Genomic DNA, 16,615 nt, shown 5'->3' with positions numbered 1-16,615 from the left:
ATGCTTCTAAATAAAAGCTTTGTTAGCTTCATGTGTATGAGTTCCATAAAGAATATTTCAAGACATATTTTATATTTCAGTTAGTAGGACAAAATGTCAAAATGAGTCAGCTTGCAAATACATACAGTATTACAGACTATGAATTAAACTCCCTTTATCCACCAACCCAACATTAAACTGCAATTTATAATGACATGAAGTTTAGTACCAGAAAAAACAATAATTTGTAATTATAAAATCATTTAGCTTTATTTAATAAAATCTTCTGATATTTTTATCAGTCCAAGAAATGAAGAAACAAACATTTCCACATTTTCTTTCATACCAAATGGTTTTAATCTTCACTCGCCTGAAGCAAGTTAGGGTAAATGTTGGACATATGTGTTGAAAATTATTATGTATTGCAATCTACCAACATTGTCTTTCTATCTGTGTTAAACATTAGCACCATCTACTGGTCCAGAAGGTCTTTTCAAACTTTAGAAAAAGCTGTGGAAAGTGATCCAGCCAAAATGATGCAAAACGATATTGACAGTAACACAAAGTTTTTCAGTCCCTGTACAGGAAAAGGGAGAAAAAAAGAAAAATATCATCTTGTCATAATTGATACCCCTTAAAAGAAAAAAAAGTAAAATAAAGAACTTTTATGCTCATTTTATGACAAAACATTTGCTGCTGAGAAGTTTATTACAAGCAATCTACGATCCTATACACTTAGTAAAATATTCACAAAATTATTTCAGCAATTTTTGGAGGTATTTTTAAAAGGCCTTATTTACAGTAAGCACTTATGCAGAGACTATTCAAAAATGTGTGAAAAGAATGGAAGATTTAGAGAGTTACAAAGATTTAGATAATGAGCATGATGATCTTCTCATGTGGTGCAACACTAATCTGCAGTGGAAGGCACAGAACTTCTAGCTGTAGATCCAATGAGGCCTAACTCATTTTACACAGTCACCGAAAACATTGGGAATGATGATCTCTAACAGCAAGTTAGGTACCCATGGATCCTGGATAGATTAGCTAAGAGAACCTGATATTACACTGCTAGCATTCAGTGCTTGAAATTCCACTAGCAAAATAACTTCTGTCCTGTATGTTAATATTTAGCAGAGTAAATCAGCTTGTTCTAGGCAATCACTGCCATATTAGTTTAGGATCTTTACTGTAATTATTAAGACCAACTAACCTCTGTTGTATTTTTTAGTCTTTTGTTGAGCCTGACTCTAAAAGTCTACTCTACCTGTCTACGTGATTATTAGGACAACTGCTCATTCGCCCATCTCCACTGAAAGAACTGACTCAAGTGAAAACTGTCCTCAGGCTGTGCCTGGCATCCTGCCTCCTGGTTACACTACAGTCCTCACATACATCCACTGCTGCTCATACAGTTATGGAATTAAAATCTTCATTCCCATAAAAACTGTTCACAGTTTTTCATGTTTCTTGGAAAACTTAAGCAGTGCATGATAGGACTTTCAGCTTCATAGCGCAATACTTGTAAGGCGGAGAAATCTGAGATACAGCTGTATACCAAGTCATACTATTTCCAGAGCTAGAGACAAGCAAGAGAGATTGGGTAAGAGACTCAATAACATTACCTTGATTTCCTTAAATACAAGGACTCCCCACATTGCAGCAACCAGGCCAGGCCCCTAAAAAATAGGATTCATTTGTACATTACAGCACTTCATTGAAATTTACTGCCTTCTCATTACTGCTCTCAGGGTGGTTGAATTTTGTCTGGATAACACATTTAGGCCTTTCCATTTCATCTAAGTAAAGCACTCATGACTAAAGCATAAACATCACTGAAATCTTTACTAAGTAAGACGCAGTAAAATCTTTAGAAAGGACTAAAGAGGCAAGAGACTGCTTTTTTTTTTTTTTGGAGTAGGCACAATTTCTTCCACACTGTGGAGTCTGCCCTGGCTGTTCCATGTTCTTTCAGCAGGCTAAATAACATGCCTCACTTTAGTCCAAACTTGAGTTCACTATGTTATCTTGTTTCAGAAGACTTTTCAGGTTTATTGGCAACTACCATGGATATTCCTAACATTTCCTTTATTAGCATGACTAACTGTTTGGACAAGGTTTGATTTTATCACTTACAAAGCCAGCCAGAGAGACAGGTCAGGAAAACTACTGATTATTGGTGATGATGCTGTACAGATTTCCTGGCTAACAGCAAACGATACACAATGGCAACTTGCAGGCGCTCTTTTTTCACACTATTTTCCACACACTTTTTCCCCTGAGGGAGCAAGGATCTGAATTTTCACGTCTGTTGAGAAAATATCTGAATATGAAGCAAAACCTGGCTCTGTTAATGCTTCCCATTAGAGCTGCTCTGAGGAACACTTAACAGATGTTTGGACAAGGACCTTCTCTCCATCCTCAGCGCAGCTGATGGGACACAGATATAGACCAGCAGGAAATGGTGTCTCATGCTGAATGTATGGGTGGGTGCTGTTTTCTAGTGAAATTTGACGTGTTATTTCACTTCCTAGGTAATGTACACTGCGAGAGGAATGCATTTTTAAAAATGAAACAAATTGTTAAACGGCTGTGATGAATAGCTCTTGAAATTCTCTCCAGGGTGAAGTAAAGCAGCAGTTCTGAACCTGTGGTCCAGATAGGCAGTTTCTCATCACTGCTGTCCTTATGTTTTGCATTTTGTGATTTTATATCTTTGCCCTTTAGGCATACTGATAACTGAGTTACTAAAGCTGCTTTCCATTAATCCTTCAGTTTCTAATTAGAACGATCCCAAGTCTTTTTTTTCCATTGCATACTGCAAAGTTTATTCGGATTTACTGCATCTTGAGGCAAAGTTTAATCCCTATTAAAGATGTTTCATTAGTTTGATTCCAAAATACTGTTGTTGAGCAAAACTTTGGTTTTGATATTTATTAACTCTCATTTGCCACCTTTGCATCACCAACTAGCACACTGGCAAGAGAGTGAAGGCAAAGTTTACTTTTACCTGGTGATAAAATTTATGCTTTAAAGGTACAGTGTCATAAATAAGAATAAAACAGGCAGAACAGGCCAACCTATTTTCCTCTCATTTGCATAAGAACATTATTTTCAGCAGTACATAATCTGTTCTGTTTGTTCAAGAATGGCAAAAAGAAAAAATACCTGACTTAATTAAGTAAAATGACTGCTAGGGGATAAAACTCACAAATTAAAACATCCAGACCAAAATGTACTCCCTGGGATGAAAACATAAAATATTTCTTGCTTTAATCACTTTGGTTAAATAGTTAATGTTGATATAATTCTGGTTCCAGAGATTTGGCTTTTATGTAACCTAAAGATTCACACTCTTAATTCTTCTGGTTTTTCTTATGCTTGGCATTGACCAGGATAGTGCTTGTCATAGTCATTTATGTTCCTAAAAATCTAAAGACTAGCACAGACAAGCAGAAAGGCAATATATACTCTTGATTAAAAATGTTCTAGATCCATCATAATTTCAACTTAATTTCACAGAGAGAAGGGTAAAAAAAAATTCACTTTTCATTCTAGTTACATATTTTATTTTTTATATACTTACTGCAGTAATTATTGGAAAGCTGACGACAGCACTGAGATAGTGATTGGCTATGAACCAGCAGCAATTGGCTATCGCCCAAAGCACACCAGAAAGAAACCCTAGAAAAACAAATCCTAATCAAAAACATGCATAGCAAGGTATAGACTGCAATTTGTGGAAAATTTATACTTATAGCATAATACTGATATTGTAGGTATGTATTTTAGTACGCTAACTCCTTTAACAAGCTGGTTCTGGTAATCTAAACCAAAGCTCAAAGAATAAAAATCAGCTACTCTGAAGCAGCAAATTAATTAAAGTTCACAATTTTTGGGGCAATGTGCTCTCCATTTTGGCAGTCCATTTTTGAAAATCTGCAATGTCATTTTGTTCTATCATTAGATTAGAATAAAATTTATCATTGTTAATTAATTAACCTAATAGGAATGCTCTTTCAAAAGAGACAAAAAGTCAAATGGAGTCACTTGAAAGGCAAACTACAATTCCAACACATAGCTTGGACTAATTACTGCAAAATGGTCAGAAGTAGTAACTGAAATGCTTTGCTAATTTAAAAAACAGTCATACCTGGCAATATGGCTTGGGGATAAACATTAGGTTTATTTTTCCTGACTGCACAGTAGATCAAAAAGTAGATGGTACTAGTAAGAAATATTCCACTGAAGTGTGCAAAAACATAATCTAAATCTGAAAGAGAAATTACAAAATTATGTTAGTATAAAACATCAGTTATTAATTTTAACAAAATTAATTTCACTGATAGCATTCATATAGACAAAAATGCATAAGGTGCTACTCTTAATAACTCAAATTCAAATCTGAATGTGATGAACTCAGCTGCCAGTCTGACTATGGATGGATATGGTCAATGACACATATTAAACATGAACTAACTGCCGTGTTGACTCCAGCATTTATTACAGGTTTTTATGCATTTCTGTGAGTTGTTATTTTTGGAACTCAACTATATATTACTGCATTCATTTAATAAAACCTTGGAAAAATCCTCAAGTAAAGCTACAAAACTTGGCTGGGGATTTTACATAATTACATCCTTTCCCGATCATCTACAATGTGTTCCTGTATATAGCCTTGTTTCTTTTCTGTATTTTAAGGGCAAGAAAACTACACATACTATGTAAGCTAAACATGGCTCAGTTTTGCCCCTTTTTAATCTTAAAGGATGTATAAAATTTTGATTACTATAATCACTAACAATAATAAATTTGTATGGACTTCGTATATACTAAAAAGTGTATTTCCAACATGGCAAAGCAGAAGCATGTAACAAGGCGATCCCTGTCTCCTTGGAGCTGTAAATTCTCAACAGGAAAGGCAGCTATATTAATGACAACATCTGTTTTGCCTAGGTGGGGAATATACAAACTGCAGTATTCAAGAGAAATTGTATGTGACAATGGCAACATTATGCACTCTCAGTAATACTTTGCTCGTAAGCTGCTGCTGGTATTACCTGACAGAGTATAATCTAAACCTTAAGGAAAATGTTTTCGGGGAAATGTTGTTTGAAATTGGCAATTGGGCTTACATTAAATGGTTTCAATTAAAAAAGCTACACGGTTTTAATTACTTATGTTGTTATATTCTGCTCCACTCATAGCTTATTATCAACCTTCTCTTCCTTGATTGGTGTACTAATTTGGCAATTGGCAAGCTTGTGCCCTTCTTCACCTCATCCTCCACGCATACGAACTTCGTATTTTGAGAGTGCTACTATTTAATGCCTTCTGGAACATAGCTATGAGTTAAGTATGGTAGCCTTTGGGATGGTTCTCACTGGTTTTGATGGATTAGTTCACCTCTGAGAAAAAGGGAGTGCTAGGACTATGATTATGACAACATATAATGTAATGCAGAACCAATAAATTATCATGGTATATTTTCAGGCATATGAAGAATTCCACCCTATGCCTTTAAAAAAGCAGGAAAACACAATGATTAAATAAAGTAGAAATGATCTATTAGCCTTTACCAAACTGACTTGCTCCTGTGTATATAGTTTCATTTCTTCTTCCATGGTCCTTGATGTAAAGTACTGGTACAAAACTGGAACCGTACAGTATTCCAGCTACTACAGCCAGGCTACAGCCTCTTTAAAAAGAGCAAATATTGGAGAACATAGCCTAGCATAAATTAATGAAGTAGACAACACACTTAAGCACCCAGTATTGCACTTAAACACTGTGTATCATGTGAAAATTGCTAGGTATAAAGATAATACATTTTGGCACATTTTTATTTTCAGTGCAGTGTAGAAATGGTTCATTGAGTTTCCTTATACTTTGTGGCCAAGTAACACGGAAAATTCCTGCCCCAAGAGCGAGCAGTCTAGATTAATGACATGGGAAATTAACTAACTACAATTTCCTAAAAGCAAAGCTAGGGAAAACCAAACAAATATATAATTAAAAATGCTCACACCCTCAGCTTCACTGTTGCAGTCTATACATTCTTTTATCACTATTCCCAGACTCATTGCTCTTTAGTCCCCTTCTTCATCTCTAGATCGTTGAGCTCTTGGCAGTCTCCCCTTGCTTGCTTCCACTTTGGAGCACTTCTACTGTCTCCATACCATACTGCCATGCCTTCTCCAGATGTATTTAACCAGAAACCACACCTGGAAGCACGTCATTAGCACAGGCTTCTTCTATGCTGGAGTGCTAATCAACCAGGTGACAAAAACCAGCTCTGTAATTAGTTGATATTGCTATTTATTTTGCCAGTTTTTTCGTAGTAGTATCTAATACTTAACTGGTAAGGTTAAGCACACTCAACGGTGTCAAAGAAATAAATTAAATATTTGTGCAATTATTCATATATAGATTTGCACACTATACTAGTATACAAACCCCTCTTATTTATTATTGCGTGACTTCACTAGGAAAACCACAGGACACAAATTCTGCTCTTATGCTGTGTTCAACTACTTTCTCTGGCTATTTGGTCTGTACCAGTAAAAGAACTGTTAATAACCTACATGAGTCTCTTTTTTGCTGGCGACAGTCTGTTCACCCACGAGTCATCAGAGGTGTCTTCAGAAACATTAATAGACTGCAAAAAAACAAGAGTTCTTCATGCAAGTTTAGTTTAGTTTGATTTCTTAAAATCTGTAATCAGACTGTCTTCTATGATTTAGTCTGGTAGACTGGAACCTCTAGTGTGCATTGAGTATAGTTAGAGAACTCTCGGGGTTCAGGTGGCAACTGAGCACTGACCTCTAAGAGTAAGATACAACAGTAGTAGGAGCCTATTGTTCTCTAGTTGTTGTTGAACACTTTGGGCTCCCAAAGGAGCGACAGCCAATCTGGTAGCTGCCAACCCGTGCCATAGCTGATGATGAGATGACAGTCAGCAACTCTTGACAGTCTTCTGGCTGTGTAATGTGGTAAAAATCTGACCCTTCCTCTAAGCACCCTCATAGCTTTATGGTTAACATTTAATTGAAATTGCTTCCTCTTCTCACGTAGGAAAGCAATTCACTGTGTCTTTTATATCTCCATCATAATGAAAAAGGACTTTCTAAGCTATTTAAAGCTGACAATCAAGAAAGAACACTTGGGAAGAAACTTTTCTGTTGCTAATATTTAACTGGATATACAAGATCCACAAATTAAGATACAATCAATGATACAATCAATACATATTTATGTTGTTTCATGTAGTCTACCATAAATCCTAGCATACCTGAGTAAAGAACACAGTGTTTGTTTTAAAACGGATCTGTACTTTCACTGCTGTAAAATAACAACTGTAGAGGACTTACACTTTCTCTCAGTAAAGGTGTGCTTTCTAATGAAGTTGAAGAACTCTGGACTTCAGTTTTTATAAAAAGAAATATGACAGCACTCAGAAGAGAAAAATACATCAATAAATATCATGTCAGCTCATAAGGACGTAACATTTAGTGTTCAGAGACAAAAGTTATAATTGGAGGCACTGCTTTCATGATTACCCTAGAGTCGCTTCAACATATTTAAAAAATGCAATTGCTTTAAACAGTCATAACTTATGATTATATATACACATATATAATAAACATATATAACACATATATAAAATATAATAATTATAATTTATTAATTTAACTTAACTAACAAACAACCTAAGTAAGTAAATAAATCAGGTTTTGTATCACTTTATAGATCTCTCTTCTTATACAATGGGATTGAAATGTCTCCTTTTTACAGTGTGTAGTTACAGCCACATTAACAACAGATGCCTTAGTTAAGAGCGCCCTTTTGTACCAAACCACACATGCAATGGAACACTTGTTATTCTATATGGAACAGCTTAAACCTGCACAGAACTGGCTCTACGCTTAAGGAAAAATGTTAGTTTTTAGTCTTCTATTATATGTGAGGGATTGAATACTGCTGCTACCAGGCCTCATCCATATGTGGAAGGAGAAGAGGTATTGCTCAGTGGGGCTCCAGTGCACTAAGTGAATAAAATGAAACATTACTATTTGTACCCCCGGCTCTAGGAAATGAGGTAAATACATGCAATCAGAACTGGCAGGATCTGTTTTTTATTTTTATGAAAAACATTTTAATGATTTAGGAATTTTTTCTCCAAACTCCAAACAGAATGTCTACATTTGAAGAACTGTTCATGCCTTACTGAATAAGTATAAAAGAATGTCAGCTTCCTCCAGAAGGACTTGACAAACATATACAGGTTCCACTCAGAAGGCTAAAATGAACTTGGCAGAGCAACTGACACAGGCTTTGTGCAGTTTGCCAGGAAAACATGTCTGGTCACAATCTTTTTCCCTGTTGATCTTTCCCCCGTGATATATCAGAAACAGGCAGGAAGCAGGTGGTGAGCTGCATGAATTCATCAGGAATGAATAGCAGTACGACTACTATTTTCTCAGTACCTCCCAAACTCATGTGCCCCATGTAACAGTAATGGGTACAAAGCTGCAGACTCTTAGGAAAGAGGGAAAGTGGAAACAAAAATCATGAATCTAAGGCAGCAGCTCTCTCCTAGCAATCAAAAATGGTTCCTTATCTCCATGTTCTTAATAACCTTCGTTTCTGAAAGGCATTATGTTCACCTGCTGCTTACTACACTCGTGGAGAGCCCTTAGGATTTAGGGCTGCCTTCCGGGCAACCCAGCTGGAAAGCAAGATCACTGCTACTTAAGAAGGATCCTCTTTCCTCCATGTTTGGACCAAACTGTATGCACTCATGCAAATAATAACCAACCAAAAAAAAAAAGAATCAAGCCCTTCTCAAGATCCCAAAGGAGGACATTGTTTGGAAATTTAAAGTGTGGCTTAAGAATTACAAGACAGGGGGTTATTATGGACAGGAAAACATGCAAAGCCTCTTGGTTTTCATGGACCCCAAAGTATCAGGAAAAGGGTTCTGTGGCATTTCTGTGGTTTTTACCCTTGACTGAGTGAAATCAGATCATAAATCTGAGGTTTTCTCAACTAGATTCTTCTAGTCAGATTTGTCCTCTCTCACAGGATTTGCAGAAGTGAAACATTTCAACAACCTAGCTAGGGAGGCAATCAGGAAATCCCTGCTTTGCCTTGAATGTGCATACCAGGATAAAAATATATTTCTGTGTCTATGGATAACCATGCCACCACTGTACTGCGTATCATGTATGTTCCTACTCTGAAATACAACACTGACCAGCTAGGTATGGATATGTCATGATTTTGGCACTAAACTGATTTGCAAAAAATACTTCAATACATTCACTTGCTAGTTAAATTGTCCTTGTGGTTGATTATTAAATATATATTTTACATTACAGATATTCATTATAAGAATAAATTGCTACCTTAACAGTGAAAGTCCAGCTCCAATATAATTTAAGATCGGTCTTGATACCTCTTCTGGGTCAATTCCAAACCAACCAAACCTGGAACATTCAACCAGTTTCACTTAGTTGCACTGACTTTATATGAATAGTTAAGTTATAATCTAGTCTTTGAAATCTTGACTCATGTAAATAAACCTCTCAGATTAACTCAGCTGGTTAGAGCATGGTGCTAATGATGCCAAAGTTGTAGGTTTGATCTTTACAAAGGCCATTAACCTAAGAGTTGGACTCAATAATCCTTGTGGGTCCCTTCCAACTCAGAATATTCTGTGACTTTTTATCTTATCTTAGAATTCTGTTTAAGTATATATTTGCTGCATTATATCAGTGCTTCAGCTGGCTTGCAAAAAGCTATGTCTACTTTACAAAAATAATCTTTACACTAATTTATTGTATATTGATTTTTTAAATCTGTTAAAATTCCCTTAAAATTGAAGTTAACTTATTTTATCAGACCATGTTGCAAAAGAAAAAATACAGTGTGCTAGGTTTACACTAACAAATACATTATTTATTGACTCAAGATAATGACCATCATTAGGCACTCTTCTTGCTATTGAGAAAAAAGAAATATAAAAAGGTAAAATAATTAACCTGAGTACTTTCCACTAAAGGGATAAGTCTTAATATATGTGATAAACTCTCTTTAGAGGTAGACTTGGTAGTGTTAGGTTAATGGCTAGACTTGATCTTAAAGGTCTTTTCCAGGCTAAATGATTCTATGTTTCCACAGGTGACAGCTTTCGCTGCAGTTACTAACGAAGAATTGGCAACATTAATTATGTATGACTTAAGACTTAAGCATACTTACCTTGAACTTGCCCAACCTGTCAGCAAATTAAAAGAAGCCCATATCAAAAGGCCAAGAGCTAAGCCAATAGTTTTAACAATAGGAACAACTGTAATATTGCCTGAAATACAAAAACCAAAACTGAAATCAGTTAAAAAATAGAATGTGGTCTTGTATACATTTGCTTTAGATTTTGTGCCTGTTCAGAAGACAAAGAAATTTAGGAAACCACAAGGTGGTAAGAAACAGTGTTTTACAAAATAAATACATTGAACATGGACTTTGCCTCCATATGATTTGAAAAGTTACTTCTAGTGTGAATTTGCCTCTTATAAAATAAGCATAATAAAATAATATTTACTGTACTGTAAATGGTACAGCTCCATTAATCCCAAGACTTTAAAAAAACAAATAACTACTAAATAACTACTACCTTACATGTGGAAAAGTTTTTATCACCTTTTTATGAAGCAAGAGGATTACTTTGTGTTTCAAGATATGAAATCTCTTTATCCTCACCTGTGGCCCACACAAAACCTCCAACCATAGCCAGAGGCCAAAACCGGGGGCAATTCTGAATCAAATTGACCACCAAAGAAACCATCCATATGGAGGCACAGAGAATCCATTGGAAGAACATGCCTGTGGAAAAATCATGTGCACACAATAGAAAACTTGTAGAATACTGGATGTGTGAATCTCTTAACATAATAAGTTTACAGTAGCTCAGAAAAAATTCAGCAAGGTGTCCACCTCCTTTGTGAATTTCAGGGACCATGTTACAATATATTCAAAAGATAATTTTTTAAGGTGGGTTATAATTCTGTTAACTTTTCCTTATCATGCATTCCTTATACACAGCTGCAAAAGATACTTTGCCGCACAAAATTTACACAAGCCCTGATTCTCAAACATATGAAAATTTTGACAGAATTCTGACAAAGAGGGTATTCAGTTGCTGCAAACTTTTCCCACAACCCTAGGAGCTGCTAACATAGATGACTGCACAGGGAAACACTCCTTCAAAGCTCAAGCTTTTCCACTAATCCAGGACACTGATGATGGTCAGTGACACATTCCTTCTACCTCTGTAGATTCTAGAAGGGTCAATGAGGCAGACTGGTTAACTTTATGTCAGCTATGCTCAGACTTTCACTTTAAAGCCTCGCCTTGTCTTGTTAGGGCCATATTTGTCATGAAGAGGAGAGGTTATATCCAACCTGCAATGCAGATACCATGATTGCAATAACAGCTATTCATGTAGGGATCTTGTAATTCATTACATTTAATATAAACACGGAAATATAACATAAACCTACTAGAGTGATGAAATTCCAAGCATGAAATAGGAAGGTTCATTTCCTCTTACCAACTCACCAAATAAACGTATTAAAATTTCAATTTTTCTATTGTTTTTATGTTAGGTCCACAAATGAAAGGCAACTTCTCTGAAGTCCAACAACTTTAAACTCATAAATAACATTGTAGGTATCTGAGAATCCCCACAAGGATAGAAGAAAGGACATTTCACTTTCCATTGTGAAATGCTCATGAAATGTACAACATCACTGTTAAAGTGCACAACAACAGTTAAGAAAGCTCTTCTAAAGATCTGTCACATCCTGAAGCAGTACTACTGCTTTTTACCCTAACAACAGCAAAGAAAATTAAACATACTCTACTGGATTAAAACTGTGATGATATTTACAACTCTAGCACAGAAACTCTTGTATTTGCTGGTAAAATATTATTCCTATTAGCAAAAACAGAAAACCAGACAAAATAAGAAAGTTTACCATCACCAGTATCAAACTTCTTAACAGGCACAAAATTTGTCCCAAACAGAAGGACAGCTACTGCAGAAGAAGTAAAGCCAATAGCTAGATCTGTTCCATTGCTGGTATTATCAGCACTGTATGCTTTTCCGATATTCATCTTTGTTCTGTAGGTGCCTCTTTTTGTGGAGTTTTTTTGTTGCAGGTCCTGACAGATTCTGAAATAAAAGACTGGAATTAAATATGTGGAGTATTAAATAATACCAGTGTAGTTCAGAAATCTGAAACTTAAAGGACCTTACTTACCAATCTCTCAAAAGCTGGAATGAACTGCAAAGTATACTGTAGAATCTCATGAGATGCGAAGCTGCCATAAAATATGAATAAAGTGATTTAAGAACAGATGCACTACTGTTTCATAACCAGCTTCACAGAAAAACATGTCTGAACACATAAAAATCAAATGTAGAGGTGCACTCAAAGGTTATGAGGACTTCAATCCATGGGAAGCCTGATGCTTTAGTGAGATGTTCTATCAGACTATTCCTTATTCCTGTAGCCAAAGGGCAGGCCATACCGGGATGTATAAAAAAGTTGGGGTTAGACAAAATCTTAATTGGCAGAAGAAGCTATAGCAATCTGCAGACCCACTATCTAGAAGTTGTGAACAGCTAAAGAGATTCTATATATGTCACAGTGGGATCAATACAAGATCATAAGGCAACCAAAGGGATTGCTCTAGCTGATAAAAACCATGAAACCATTTTTTCTCTGGGGAACAAGGTTTCTTCATTCATTCCACATAACTATAATAAGAAAAGGAAAGATATTTCTAATCCCATAATACCTCTCTTTTTTTTTTTTTAAGTGGGAGATTCATCTTGAGGTTACACTCAAGAGATGTGCCACATATATACTTTTGATATGGATTATAACTTTGGCAGAATGATTTTCTCTGAGGACAATCATAATTATGTGAACTTTGCAAACATAATCTTACCACCACACTTGAAACACTACAGGTAGGAAAAGTGTTTGGAAATTTAACTTGAAATGGTAACAGGATACTTAATATGTTGCTATAGCGATATTCATCCAATCCTCTTGTCAAAGTAATGCTATTTGTATTGAATCAAATGACATCCCAATACAGTTTGCCATTCCCCAGTGTAGGTGGACTAGCTACTGCCTGGAGAAATAAAGCTGAATTAGGATGGTAGAAATTTTGCCAAGTCTTGTAAGAGATGTTGTGACTACACTCTCTGCACAAAATAAGAGCTGAGCTGCTGAACATTCTTTCATATTATTTCACCCTCCAGTCTTACCTTCTCCACAGTCCTTAGGACACCAAGAACTGTAGCTCCTGAGGTTATGCTTTTATCTGCATCTTCAACAGGGTCATCAGTGCTTGCTGAAATTAATTATCTGTATTAACAGATGAAAAACTCAATTCCACAACTATATAACCATTTAATTTCTGTATTTTTTCCCCTCAAAAGATATCAGTATAGCTCTAACTTAAGAAAAACACAGATAACACTTAAAAGACACATCATGAAAGTACAATGGCACGGCTGTTTCAATTTATATTAACTTTTTTCTCCCTCCTCATCTTTCTTTCCTGCTTAGCAGATAAGCTTCTCCAGGAACTTTTCACTGTATTTAAGACTCTTCTACAAAGTGTGTTTTACCCAGGACCTGTAGACACCGATCAGTGCAAATAATAATTCTGAGATTTCTTCAAAAACTCGACTTCACAGGATACACTGTGACATGACAAGAAAAGATCAATATAGATAAAGGCTGGCATCAGCTACCTTCATTCCATTAACCTCAACTCACTAAGTGAATACATTTATTCATTTAGTGCACAACTAAGACACAAGAGCTGGGTTTTGCACATGAAGAACACCATGCTGTTAAGGACACAGAAATAAAGCTGATTACACTGCACCTCTGTGAATGCAAGAATCGCACCTTTTGCCTTTAAATAAATGAGTCATTATGCAGGTAAGATACTATGAACCTTTCAAATTTGAAGTAGCTTATCTGTCTTTTTGGTTTTGTACAGAAAATTGTTACTTTAAAAATATAACAGTTTTGTATCTACTAAGAGAAAATCTGTGTGCTGCAGGGCAATACACTCTTCCGCTTGCTTCGTATCTTCCAAAAATCTCTGTATTGTACACATTGAAGACTGTTGCACAGTTGGAGAACCGGAATCATAATACCAAAATCAGAAAGACAACTCAACTAAGGAAAAGTGTCCTTCATTCAGACTGCTTAAAACTCTGTTACTTTCCAAAGTTTGTGACACTTCGTTCCAACTTCGGCTAAATTTCAGACTCAGCTTTCAACTCCATTTTAAATCCTTCAAGAGAAAGCTCAACTAGAGAAGGCCTGGAGCAACATTCTCTAACTCCAACGGCAGCACTGCTTTAAGCAGGGAGTTGAACCAGATGATCTCTGGAGGTTCCTTCCAAGCTAAATAATTCTACTATTGTATGATCCAATGTCAAGAGCAAATAATGATCTGGCACACAGCATTAAGCTGACGATACTTTTTGCACATACAGAGCTTCAGAGAATTCCCTAAAAGCCTCTTCTCTTCAATCCTGTGTTATTGCCACATGGACTTCCTTATATGCCTCCATTATAGATACCAAATACCAAATCAGGATCACTTGCTGAAGCTGCCATATTAGAGCACAGTGGTTGCATCTGAAAATCAAGTAGAGACAACTGGAATTGTTGCTGTTATTGAAGGCTTTTTTTCCCCCTAAATAGCCCTTACTGAAGGGTGCTTCAGGGTTCCCAAGCTGTAGAAGAAATATAATGGGCTTCTGTTGGCACATATTCCGCTTATCCTACTAACTTCACTGGTTCACCTCACTGGAATGTTGTGCTCTCTATTTTCACTGTTTTCTCAGAAATTTGCCACTATTTGCTTCCTTCACAGAGATACACAACAAATTATGATGCTCACTTAATGCAACAGCAACACATTGCTGTGGTTTCCACAGAGAGGCGTGAAATCAAGAAGCCTGTCTTTGGGAGCTTTCACCCCAAAGGAGATCCGAGCTGCTGTTAAGATCCCAAATAAACTGCTTGCGCTAATGGAATGGGTAATTTTAGAGGCTGCTAATGGAATGGGTAATTCCACGTTGACTGTTTATTTGCCCGTTTCTCCTATCATGTACTTGCCATTTAAGAATGGATACTTTCACCCCGAATTTAGGAAACTGCTACCAGTCTAAACGTGGCTCAGAGCAACGTCCCCAGGTGACACCGCAACTTATGACTAGAGTTGCTCAGGAAATGTGTGTTCACGCCCCCGAAAGGAACGCTTTTAAAAGACGTTCTTCCGGCAGTGTTTTCAGCGAGCGCTATCACGGAACACGGAAATTGCTCAGCTGAGCGCTCCACACAGGCCCGTGTGGCTGCACTGACGGGGCAGCGGCTGCTCGGCCCCGCACACCGCGGGGACACTCGAGGCCCGGCTCCAACCGGACGCCTTCCGTCCCCCAGCGCCCCGCGCCCGGCTCACCGCCGCGCCCGGTTTTACAGGTCTCCGCTGCGGGCCGGAAGGCGGCCGTGGACGAGCCCGCACCGGCTGATTCCTCGCCCGGGCCCTACGTGCAGCCTCGGCCCTCCACTCCCGCCGCCCGCACCCCTCCGCGCCCGCCCCCACCACGCTACAGCCGGGGCCGCGTACATGCCTCGCCACCGCTCCCAGCGGCTCCCGCCCGCGCCAGCACTGCCCCGTGCCAGCGCCGCCCCGCGCCTCGGCCCGCCCCTGTCCGCCTCCATCCGCCTCCATCCGCCCCCCGCCCTCAGCCTGCCCGCCGGCCGGAAGTGCGAGGAGGAGAGCTAAGGGTGGCACGCGTCCGCCTTTCCCTTGCTGCCATGGCGGGGGAGACTTCCTGGGGCGTCGGCTTCCCGTCTAGCGGGGGACAAACACTGAGAGAAACCTTAAATTAAGGCACTGACGTTGTGACAAAAGCGCCCTTGCCCCTCCCGGCCGTAAGCGGCAGCTGATGAGACAGTTCCCACCGTGGTGAAGTGCACCCGTGTACTTCACAGGCCGATGCTGTGCTGTAACTGCACATGAAAGAATCACAAAATCAGTCAGGTTGGAAAAGATCTCTGAGATCGTAGAGTCCACCACTGTGTCCACTAGACCATGGCATTGAGTGACACGCCCAGTCTTTAACAGCTCCAGGGACAGTGACTCCGTCACTTCCCTGGGCAGTCCATTCCAATGTCTAATGACCCCTTCTGTGAAGAAATTCTTTCTAATGTCCAACCTAAACCTCCTCTGTTGCAGTTTAAGGCTATGTCCTCTCATCCTGTCACTAGTTGACTTAGAGAAGTGAGTGACCCCCACCGGGCTACAACATCCTTTCAGGTGATTGTAGAGAACCATAAGCTCACCCCTGAGCCTTCTCTGCTCCAGGCTAAACCACCCCAGCTCCTCCTTCAGCTCCTGCACTTAAGACCTGTGCTCCAAAAAGGCGCCCAAGTTTTGGCAGCACTTGCCGAGCAACACAGCCATGGTTCAAAGATGGGACTGTTCCCACAGGGGATAGCGTGGTCTCCTTAAAGGGCCTCTCTTGCTCCTA

At 38.2% G+C, this 16,615-nt stretch overlaps 1 protein-coding gene across 11 annotated transcripts; it reads right to left on the bottom strand.

Annotated features, from left to right (window-relative positions):
- Positions 1 to 233: 233 nt before the first annotated feature.
- Positions 234 to 15,808, bottom strand: TMEM144 (transmembrane protein 144). 11 transcript variants are annotated; one of them, XM_017805995.1, is made up of 14 exons: positions 15,709 to 15,808; positions 13,319 to 13,404; positions 12,300 to 12,360; positions 12,015 to 12,211; positions 10,738 to 10,860; positions 10,240 to 10,339; positions 9,387 to 9,467; positions 7,350 to 7,431; positions 6,564 to 6,637; positions 5,559 to 5,677; positions 4,133 to 4,252; positions 3,566 to 3,663; positions 1,605 to 1,658; positions 234 to 556 (listed from the first exon to the last, which is right to left on the bottom strand). In XM_017805995.1, exons 4-14 carry the CDS (start codon positions 12,151 to 12,153, stop codon positions 473 to 475), a joined length of 1,074 nt encoding a protein of 357 aa, XP_017661484.1. In that variant the 5' UTR covers positions 12,154 to 12,211; positions 12,300 to 12,360; positions 13,319 to 13,404; positions 15,709 to 15,808; the 3' UTR covers positions 234 to 472. The 11 variants fall into 11 exon arrangements, with proteins under 11 accessions (XP_017661484.1, XP_017661493.1, XP_017661488.1 ...); XM_017806004.1 differs by having other exon boundaries at positions 12,021 to 12,211; positions 13,319 to 13,418; positions 15,709 to 15,759; XM_017805999.1 differs by having other exon boundaries at positions 12,015 to 12,224; positions 13,319 to 13,418; positions 15,709 to 15,752.
- Positions 15,809 to 16,615: the final 807 nt, after the last annotated feature.

This window comes from Lepidothrix coronata, unplaced genomic scaffold (assembly GCF_001604755.1).
Source record: "Lepidothrix coronata isolate B3197 unplaced genomic scaffold, Lepidothrix_coronata-1.0 Scaffold13, whole genome shotgun sequence".
NCBI lineage: Eukaryota > Metazoa > Chordata > Aves > Passeriformes > Pipridae > Lepidothrix > Lepidothrix coronata.
Note: the sequence above shows the minus strand (reverse complement) of the source record. Positions and strands in the feature narration are given on the sequence as shown.